Here is a 10,925-nt window from a genome sequence, read left to right as displayed (position 1 = left end):
CATCAGGCATAGATTATTATACATATGCAATTATGTAGAACATTTCCATATTAGTTGTTTTGTGCAAGAAGATGCAAATAAAAGGAAAGAAGGAAAGTGAAAAATAGTCATACTTTAGTCTGCATTCAATCAATGGCAGTTCTTTCTCTAGAGGTGATAATATGCTTCATCAATAGTTCTTTGGGATTGTCTTGGATCATGGTATTGCTAAGAAGAGATGTTTGCCCACTCCCCCCCCCCCAGAAAATTAGCAAAGAGTTTTTTCAAGACTTAGTTCAAATGCCACTTCTTAAGGAATGCAAGTCCTGATCCCTTAGTTGTTTATGCTTTTCCTCCAATGTCTAGTAATTGTTCTCTCTCTCTCTCTCTCTCTCTCTCTCTCTCTCTCTCTCTCTCTCTCTCTCTCTCTCTCATCTGTCTGTCTCCTCTCTCTGTCCTCTCCCCTTTCTTTCTTCTCTGTTCTCTTTCTACACACACACACACACACACACACACACACACACAAACACTTTTCTCATCCATGTGGCTTTCCCTTGAGGGGAAGAGATCATTTTGAACCTTTGTCTCTCCAGTACCAGTACATTACCTGATGACAGAGTAGGTAGTTCACAAATGCTTAGTGAATGAACACAAGAATTTGAAATACAAAATAAGCTACCAACAATTCAGATAATCCGCCACCATTTCCATAAATGTGGCAGATAGAAGTAAACCTTGAATAATGTCTTCTTGGAAGGTTAGACTTCCTCTAACTTCTTCAGATTTGTGTTTTGGCTTCCACCAAAAGTGTTGGAAATGTCCCTGGTGCAAAGGGAATCATTAATGCTAATGGATTAAATACCGAACCACACTCAAGTAAGGCTGATTTGTAGTTGTGGAAGTCTGTGAAAATTCTGAGAAACTTGCCTCATCTTTCCTTGTTCCATCACCATCCCAGATCTTTAGTCCAAGTTTGTGGCAATCCATACTAACAATGTAGAACTCAATGAAGCAGTAGTACCACAAGGAAATGCAGGTTTTTAAGTTCTCTAATAGAACTCAGTACTGAGTGGACCCGTGAATTCAGGGAATTACCCTTTAGTGAGATTGTTACCTCTCTCTCAATGGGAGAGATCCTTTCTTCTTTGCTGTCTGGTATGGATTTTCCTTTGTAACTTTCTTTGATTTCTGTTTTACTGTTTGGATAAAATGAGTTTCTTTTCTTAAAAAAATTAAAAGACTATACTTTGGAAAGTTTTATTTTCCATTGGTTTTCCTTCATGTTCAAGCTTTAGTATTTTATTCTTAGATTTTTATTTGACCTTATTTGTTTATTTATTGTCTCCTCCATTAGATTGTGAGCTCCTTGTGGGCAGGGACTGTCTTTTGCCTCATTTTGTATCCTCCCAGGTTTAATAAATAATACATATTTAATACATACTGATTGACTAGACAGGTTTAGTTAGGTTCAACCTTGGATTTTCTTGTGCCTGAGGCATTATAGAGAAAATCAGATGCAGAAGGATTAATGTCTGAAGAGACATTATTGTAGGTCATCAATGGATATGTACACTTTTTTTCCCCCTAGAAATTATTGAGGGAGCAGTTGGGACAAGAGTTTGAAAAGGGTGATTGTTCTAAGCAGGCCCTTTGCACTGTGATCTTTTGCTGGGTTGCAAAATATTTCTTTTTTTTTTTTCCTTTTGATTGTGTCTAGACTATTTACTTACTTTGCCTTCCCTCCCCTGCTTCCCCACATTCCCCTCCAACTGCCAGGGGTGTGATGGAGATAGCTAAAACCAAATTTTTCAGTGGGAACATTTATGCCTTGGAAATCAGAAAAAGCCACAAATCAAGGCTTGATTTATTATTTTGTTGATTGTCTAGAATTAAGGAAGCAATAGAGAAAATGTTAATAAGGCAAATTAAATTTCAGAAAGTCAATCATTAAACATTTACTGATAAACCTTCTCTCTTAACCACTCTTCCCTTGGTACATTCATCCTTTTCCATTTACAGTTAGTTATCTCTTCCACATCGACTTTCCCTATCCTGATTTCAATCTATAGAGGGCAAGAAATTAAGATAAGAAATTAAATGGAAATTTTTAGGCAGTTTTCAACAATGGTCAGCATTTGAGACAGAAAATGTTTAGAAACTCAGAAATTCTTAAACTATGTGTATCGTATTGTATGCTATCAATTCTCTTTTAATACCATAATAATTCATATTTCTTCTCTGGTCTGAAGGGAGGGCCAAAAATTTTTATGTGAATTTTCCAGATTGTGAGGGCGCCCATCCCTAGCCTCCATGATGTGGAAAGGACAGCTCTACCTACCCTAGTTCACCTTAGGACTCAACCCAGTGAAGTAACAGAGTGTATTTGAGTTGCTATCCATCTAATTAACATTTTGTCACTTGAGGTAGCCTTCTGATTATTCAATAAGAATGACATAAAGAAAGAGACAGGAAAGGTGATCAGTTTTAAGCTTTTTTTCTTTCTTTCTTTTCTTTTCTTTTCTTTTTTAGAATTTAAGCTTACAGGTTTATCTATGCCCACTATATTCATAATTACATTTTAATATCTGCATACAAAAGCTATGTAAAAATTCATTTTTCCCCAAATATACAAATTTTCTCTTTTGGATAGTTTAAAACATTTCAATCACAGATTTTTTTCTTTAATATACTTTTAGGCTGAAAAAATATTACCAATCTAGCAATATCACTTAACACTGTTTGCAAAAAAAAAAAAATACATCATCCAAAGACTGAAAAGCTTGCACTTTATCATGGTGATTCCTTTTTGCTTTCAGGGCATGACAAGGGAACCAAGGAGAGAAGTTTTCTTTAAGAAAAGCACTTTCCTGAAGGACTAATTTGGTTATCAAAAAATGCCAAGATCAGAAGGAGGAATCCAAAAGAGGAAGAAGATAGCAGGAGGTTAGCTTGTTCATACCCTGATATTTTCTAGACCAACATTACCTGTGCAATTGGAGTCTTTTATTTTTCTTTCCTCTTACATTGTGCTCAATAATTACAACAGTTCTATCCGTGTCCTGGCAGGATACAGATGTATCTTTGATTGTCTTGTGCATAAGAATGGTTTGCTTTTTTTTTCTTTTTTTAAAATAGGTGAAACTGTGTGATGGAGAGACACAAACAGCGGATTTTTACCTGCACAACAATGCTTCTGAAGGCGACATACAATGTCAATGTAGAGACACAAGAGAAATTCATACTTTTTGCATCTGCAAACATTGATATAGCACAGGAAAAATTCTGTGATAAGGCCAAACCTTTTTTTTAAGTTTGTTTCATGTATGTATGTGTGTTTTTATGTTTTAAATTTTTTTATTTTTTTTAAGATTAAAAGAAAATTTTCCATTGTAAAAAATACATACTGGGTGGCTTCTTACCTGGAAAATAAATATCTACATCACAGTATGATAAAATTCATTTTCTATAAAATTTAAATACCAATCATATTATCTTGCTATCAAAAGAAACACTACATTAATTTTCCATATTATTGAAATAACAGGAAAAATTAAGAGCTTATTTGAAGACCTGATGGATTGGTCATTGGAAAGGGTGACATAATCTCAAAGGTTTGCCTTTTCTCTCCTTTTGAAGGGTAAATATTCCTTGGTTGCTCATTGAAATTCAGTTAATGAAAAAGGTTTAGCCTTACAAATGATGGCTATATTTCAAAACCATAAGATTGATTTTCAGATTTATGATTCATGCAACTTAAGGTCAGTATGACACAAACAGATTAGCGTTCCATAGAATAAAAATACATCATTAACAATGACACATTTTGAGAATGACCAATAGCTCCAAAAAGGCAAGAGTTGGGGATGGGAAGGAGGAGGGGATAGGGAGGTTTGATGCTTATACACCCAAATCACAAGAAAAGTTCATGGTTAGCATGGTTGGAGCAGAGTTGGGTTTCTAAAAATCCTAGAGCTTGGCAGACGGTTACCTACCATATAATTAGCACATGGAAAACTGCATAGGCATTGCTCCAGACCCAGATGTCTGTACATCCCAGGAATGGGGAGTTAAGATTTGAAGCATGTTGCTAAGGAGCAAAGCTCACTTTGACCACAAAAAGCTCGGCTGCGGCACACGGTGTTTTTGGTAGAACCATAAAGGAAACGAAGAGATCGCCATTTGCAGTGGGTTTGGAAATACTGCTAAGCTGATGAGCGGAAATAGAGATCACATACACCAAACATTCCCCAAAGTTAAGGGGTTTATAAGTGAGAAATCTGGTCCCACAGAAATCTTCAGATTCTTTAGAATGTTATTCTCAAAGGCAAGAGAATTCTGTTCATCTAGAGATAAACTTGAACCTAAAGTCCTGGCATAAAGGCAAAACAATCCCAGACAACCCCTCACAATTAGCTTTCATGGGATGGAGTTTTCTGAGATGGCTTGAGTATTTGAGTATGATACACATAAAGACTGAGATGGATGTATTGTGGACCTGACTTCCAAAGCTCACTCCTTTCCAAATAATTGAATCAGTGTAGTTAGCCAGCTAGATAAATTCAGATGTAAGGTTTCAGATCTAAGTTAGTCTGGCTGGTTATATCCATCAGAATATCAGTATAACTATCAAATAATCTCTTCCATTTGTGCTGTGTTGATGCAGCCTAGGCATGCTTTACAAATGACCAACTCTGGGGGTTCACCTCAATTGGAGGCATACGTAATCCAAGGGACTTTCCATTTAGCTTTAGACACAATTTTTCCTTTTCTACTGCACAAAGGATAACAGTGTTAGAGTTAGAAGCAACTTTAGAGTTTAGACTTTTAAAGTTTAGAGTTTACTGAGTCCAACCCCCTCATCTTACAGACAAAAAAACTGTGGCTAGAGAGGTTAAGTGACTCATCCAGTGTTACATGGCAAAGAGAGGTGTTTGATTTTTCACTTAGAATTTGCTTGGAAAATAATAATGTTTTATGAGGAATAACTGATGTATAAAGAGCTGGGAACTCATCCAATTTCCCCATCCTGCCCCTCTCCCATAACTCGCTCCATGCCTTAAATAGCCTTTGCTCTCTTGGGTTGGGGCAAATTCTGTCTTCTTTCAATCCTTTCCAGAAGTAGAGCAGATGGCCAAATGATTCTGTTGCAAAGAGGGAGTTGAGATGGCGATCAAACAACTATTCAAGGATGCTGACTCAGTGAAATTTGTATTTAGAGGATAAATTTCAACAATCTAGGGGTAGATAATGCATAGGTTGTCTCAAAAGTCTTAGGGCAGCTCTAATAGCTAATGAAACTTAAATAGCTTAAAACTGCACAAAGACTTTTGTTAGAGTTTTGATTCTTTTGGATGGTTAATAAACTTCCACCAGGCAGGTGGTAGTTTCCACTTATAATGGAAATGCACCCTTGCAACTCTTTAATTGGATGGCACCTACTGAATTATTTCTCCTTTCCAACCTTCTATGACCTATTTCTATCCTATCTGGCTATTTGGTGCTTTTCATCTTCCACTCTCAAGGTGGGATATCTTGCTCCTTTAACCCTTTTCATTTGTAATTAGTTCACTTACCTTCCTTTTTTTTTTTAAAGGAAAGTGAATCAATTCTTTTCTTATAAACTGCTGGTCAAATGGGTGTTTGTAAGAAGAAAATTACATTTTCTGAATTTCTGAATTTTTCTGAATTTTCTGAAATTTCTGAATTGTTATAGAATTTGAGACCAGCTAGTATGACTATGTCAATTTGTAGATGAGGAAAAAAGTTCCAGAGAGGCGGAGGCTAGATGCCCAGTCTCTGAAAATTCAATCTGGAGCACCTTCTGCTACTATCTCATGCTGCTCTTTGAATGTGAGTAACCAGTGGTATTTAGGGAGTCTCTTGCTGTTCCAGTTGTGTGGATGGCCCTGCCTTGCGGTTTCCAAATTTTAAAGAAGAGGTCAATAAAAAGATGAGTCGAACTGTAATTTATCTATTTTATCATCTAGATTCATTCCCTATCAAAGAATTCATTCTTGCTCAGTTTGTTGAAGCTCATAAGATTAGAATGAAAGCTCTCTGAGGGAAGGGATACTTTATTTTTTGCCTTAGTTTTTCAAAATGACTGTCGTACAACAGGCACTTAAAAGTTTGCTCATGATTGAATCAGATCACAAAATCATAGCATCAAAGGATTTAGAGTTGGAAGGAGCTTCACAGAACATCTAGTCCAACGGTCATCTTTCAGGAAAAAAAAGAGGGCAGTGTGGCAATTCCATTTCTGGTTTTCCATAGAGAACATTTTCTAATATAGACTACTTCTCTTCATGATTGGGGGCAAAGCTGAACGACCTGAAGGTTGGTGTTATTGGTCGGTTATGTCCGACTCTGTGCTCCTATTTGGGATTTTTTCAGCAAAGATACTGGAATGATTTTCATTTTTTTTCTCTAGTTCATTTTACAGAGGAGGAAACTGAGATCAAATTGGCTTACAAGACCTGCTTAGGGTCTCACAGCTAAGAAGCATCTGAAACCAGATTTGAATTCAGATCCTTCTGACTCCAGATCAAGTGTTTTATCCATCATCACTTAGCTGCCAGCTTGTAGTTACCTACGGATTTTGAATATTCATCTGGAGCAATAATACAAGAAAAATAAGAGGTAAAACTTTATCTCTGTATAGTGTATAACTGCCAAACTCTGTACAGGGACTGAGGAAATGTATTAGTTTCAGTGAGAGGGGCAGGGCGGTATAGTTGGAAATCCTGTTTACTTCCTATTTGAGATACTGAAAATTCAAAGTTCTTAGTCAGATTTAAAAACAAAATGAAAAACCCCAGGCAACTTCATGTTTAAGTCTGGAAAAAGAAAGACTAGGAATGGAGAATGACAGCATGATGTTAAGGCAGGGAACTGAGGGTTCAAATCCTACCTCAGACATTTCTTTTACTGGTGTGAATTGAGCCAAGTCACTCAGTTTTTCTGGGCCCTAATTTCTTCATCTGTGAAATGAAAGGCAACCTTTGAACCTTCTTCCAGGCATCCTCTGTGATCCTTTGATTTTATGCATGTCTTTTTAATGTATGTGATTTTTCTACGCATGTCTCAGAAATGGGAGGCTTCCTCTAAAGTACCAATTTATGGTGGGGACCACTGGATATCTCATTTTTTTCTGCTTTGAATGGAATTCTAGTCCATCTCTTTCCTTGTAACACTTCTTCAACCAGACTCAGATTGATGCTTTACTGTTTTTTGTTTTTTGATTAGAAGATTTAGTTTGCAGGGAAAGTTATTGTCTGCTCAGCCAAAATCACCTTTCACTTAGGTCATCGGAGCACATAACTTCATGGAAGAACCACCACCATTAAAAAGTGATCCCATTTGCTAAATCTTTAGGGTTCATATTCAAGTTTCCTTCATCTCTGAACACACCACAATGGTTGTCTCTCACAGACAGTACTATTTTGTGCATTGTAAAATCTATGCCTTGGTATAGATTTCAAATTTTCTTATGATTAACCAACCCCTTCCTTCCTCCAAGCTATATTTTACAAATCCATCTACATCTTTGCTCTACTCTCTGTGCTGAGCATAAACTCATTTATAAGGAGCAGCAAAATATTAAATTAAAAGATATTTCTGACGACAGAGAACAGATATCCCCATAGTCATATATCCAAAGTATAGTTTGTGGTACAGTGAAAAAACTTTTGAGTCAGAGGTTCTTGGGACTCAAATCCTAGCTCTTTCACTTAATGGGCATAAATCTCTGGGCAAATCACTTTACCACTCTAGGACTTGGTTTCCCCATCTGTTAAGTGGAAAGTTTGGAACTCAGTGACTCTTAAAGCCTCAATCAAGGTTCTAAATCTATGTTCCTATTTGGGCAGGAAGAGGATGGCTGTCTTAAGGAAATGAGTAAGAATGAGATCAAAGTGGGAGGAAGGGACACGTACATGGACGCTACATTCATTGCCAAGATTTCTTTGTGCCCTACAAAATGGAACCTAATTGATAAGGTCCTTCGCTAAGTGAAGAAAACAGACGGTGTCACTCATTTTTGGTAGTTTGACTCTGTATCACCATCGACTAAGGAAGGCTGGACGCTGGTGATCACTTAGTGCTGGTGAGGTTTCTTCCCATGTCTCTACTGTGTCATTTTTAAAGCATTCACACCCAAGGACTGGAGGACGGACTGTGATAGTCACAAGTACCCACATTCAGGGGACATATTCACCTGTGTATATCATTGCAAAAATAAAGCCAACAACAACCTTCCCCTCCCAACAACAAAAATCCCTCCCTCCCCCCAAGATACAGAGAAACACAAATGAGCTAGGCAATGGAATGGAATGACACCCCATAAGTAGCACTGTCAGAATTGTGAGAACCAAACCAGTCCTTCTTAATCCTCGAACACTTCCAAGAACAGAGGGGGAAAGAGTTCTGTGGGGCACTCCACCTTCATGTGTAGGAAGCGGCTGGCGTGGCAGGCGCCAATCATCCGTAGGTCCGTCACCTTCATCAGCAGCTTTGGCCAAAAATGTGCAACGTGGTGTTTGCGGTAATTGATATAATGTTCAAAAGCCAGCAGGAAACCCTCTTGACATTTCTCTATCCTTTCCACGCTGGCAAGCCCTGGGCGATCTGAAGAGAGGAGGCAAAAATCTGAATGTTATTTATCAATAAAAGCTGGCATGGGAGAGGGGATCAAGTGATGGATTTAGAGATGGGAAGGCCTAGCTTCTAATTCCCCTTCTGAGAACTACTAGTTGGGAGATTGTGGACAACTCACTTAACTGTCTGAGCTTCAGGTTCTTCACTTGTAACATAGGGATACTACCCACCATGCTTATTGTAATAAGGCTTTTGTAAAACTTAAATACTCAAACAAGACAATCTATGTAATTGTATAAAACACTAAAATAAACCCATCATTTATCTTGGAAGTGAGAAATCTGCATGCAGGGACTGGTGGTTGTTAACATAGGTGATGGCAAGTTAGCCAACATTAATGGCAGTAAACACTAAGAAAAATATTTTAAAAGATGAACAGACTGGCCTCAGAGACTAAATAATTGCCTAGCTGTGTGACCTTGGGCAAGTCATTTAGCTCCTTTGCCTCAGATAAATAAAAAAAATTAATTAAAAAAGATGAACAGAATGTAATAGCAATTTATTACATTTAATATATATCAAATGTGGCTCTCTGAGTCAAAATCTTTCCCTTTGGTTAGAGAGAATGGATAATATAGTGATTAGAATCTGACCTTAGACATTTACTCTGCTGTTTGGTCATTTCAGTTGTGTCTGAGTCTACTCTGCTATTCTAGTAAAATAGTTTTCCATTTTCTTCTCTAGCTGATTTTATAGATGAGGAAACTGAGGCAAACAAGGTTAAGTGATTTGTCCAGCTAGGAAGTGTCTAAAATCATTTAGAACTCATGAAGATGAGTCTTCTTGATTCCAAGTCCTTTGTTCTGTGAGCTGTGGTGTTACCTAGGTGTCCATAGACAATGAATAGTTGTATGATTTTGGGCAAGCCACTTAAGTGCTCCAGGTCTCAGTTTCCTCATTTGTAAAATTGGGATAGGAATATCTGTAACCTTGACTTCATAGGATTGTTGTAAGGATTGAACTTCATAAGACATAACATACTGCAAAAGCCATAAAGCACTGTATAAATGTTGGTTATTATTGTTATGATTTATCTTGCAGTTGGCAACATCATCTAATATACAGGGAGCTAGTCTTAGAGTCAGGACCCCCGACTTTAAATTCTGCTTCTGACATAGTATTGTCGTGACACTTAACATTTTAGAGCCACAGGCAACTCTGCCAAACTTTAGTTGTAGAATCTGCATGGGCAGCTAGCTGGAACCATAATGCATATGGAATAAGGAAGGTTCATCTTCCTAAGTTCAAATCTGATTTTAGATACTTTCTAGCTGTATGGTCTTGGGCAAGTCATTTGACCCTGATTGCCTCAGTTTCCTCATATGTAAAATGAGTTGGAGAAGGAATGGCAAACCACTCCAGTTTCTTTGCCAAGAGTCAGACAAAACTGAAACTAATGAATAAAATAAACAGTTTTGGTTGTGTTTCTGGTCTTGCCTTGGCATTCCCATGGAAGCAAAACTCTAGTCTTTGTCTCAGTTGGTGACCTCATCAACTCCCTTGGATTGCATGGTTATTTCATTGCAGATGATTTCCAACTTTATGTATCTGGCTTACTTAAGTCTCCGTTTGCTCATATCTATCTACTCATTGGACAATTCAAACAAGGTCTACCATGGACAGCTCTATGAACAAATTCCAAAGAAGAATTCATTATTTTTATTTATCCCCACATTTACCCTTCTTTCAAATTTCCCAATTTCTACCAAGGGCAGCTCCATTTTTGCAGCCTCCTAAGTTCACACTTTTGGTATAACCCTTGACTCCTCTCCCTCTTATTCCACACAACCAATCACTTGCCAAATATTGTCATTTCTAATTCCTCAATACTATTCTCCTCCAACCTCTCCTTTTTACTCTCATAGCCATTAACCTAATCCAGGTCCTGACCATTTCTTAACTGGACAATGACCACAACCTCTAAATTGTTCTCAAGCCTCTCTCTCCATCAGTCCATCCTCCTCATAGTTGTCAAAGTGATTTTACTAAAGCACAGATGGGTCCAAGGCAGTTACTTCTCTCTTCGATAAACTCCAATGGCTCCCTATTGTCTCTAGGAGGGGAATTTACAAATATTATCTCATTTGATCTTCACAAAACCCCTGTGATATAGCTGCTATTATTATCTCCATTTCATGGGCAGACAGAGGTTCAATGACTTGCCCAAGGCCTTGCAGTTGTTCAGTTTCCGATGCTACATTTAAACTCAGATCTTTCTGACTTCAGTCAAACTTTGCCTGGGAGCAAATATAAACTCTGCTTAGCTTTGAAAGTCCTGTACAATGATGCCT

The 10,925-nt window shown here is 37.6% G+C and overlaps 1 protein-coding gene across 13 annotated transcripts in view; it reads right to left on the bottom strand.

Moving 5' to 3' along the window:
* Window positions 1-8,288: 8,288 nt before the first annotated feature.
* The window catches only part of THRB (thyroid hormone receptor beta), a 425,807-nt gene continuing 423,170 nt past the window's right edge, over window positions 8,289-10,925 (bottom strand). For all 13 annotated transcript variants that reach the window (XM_074195699.1, XM_074195692.1, XM_074195696.1 and 10 more), the window contains one exon: window positions 8,289-8,604. In XM_074195699.1, the coding sequence (XP_074051800.1) occupies window positions 8,363-8,604 (242 nt within the window). In that variant the 3' untranslated portion in view covers window positions 8,289-8,362. The remainder of the gene's footprint in view (window positions 8,605-10,925) is intronic.

Source organism: Macrotis lagotis, chromosome 7 (genome assembly GCF_037893015.1).
Source record: "Macrotis lagotis isolate mMagLag1 chromosome 7, bilby.v1.9.chrom.fasta, whole genome shotgun sequence".
In the NCBI taxonomy this organism is placed as follows: domain Eukaryota; kingdom Metazoa; phylum Chordata; class Mammalia; order Peramelemorphia; family Peramelidae; genus Macrotis; species Macrotis lagotis.
This window is presented reverse-complemented; position numbering and strand designations above follow the sequence as displayed.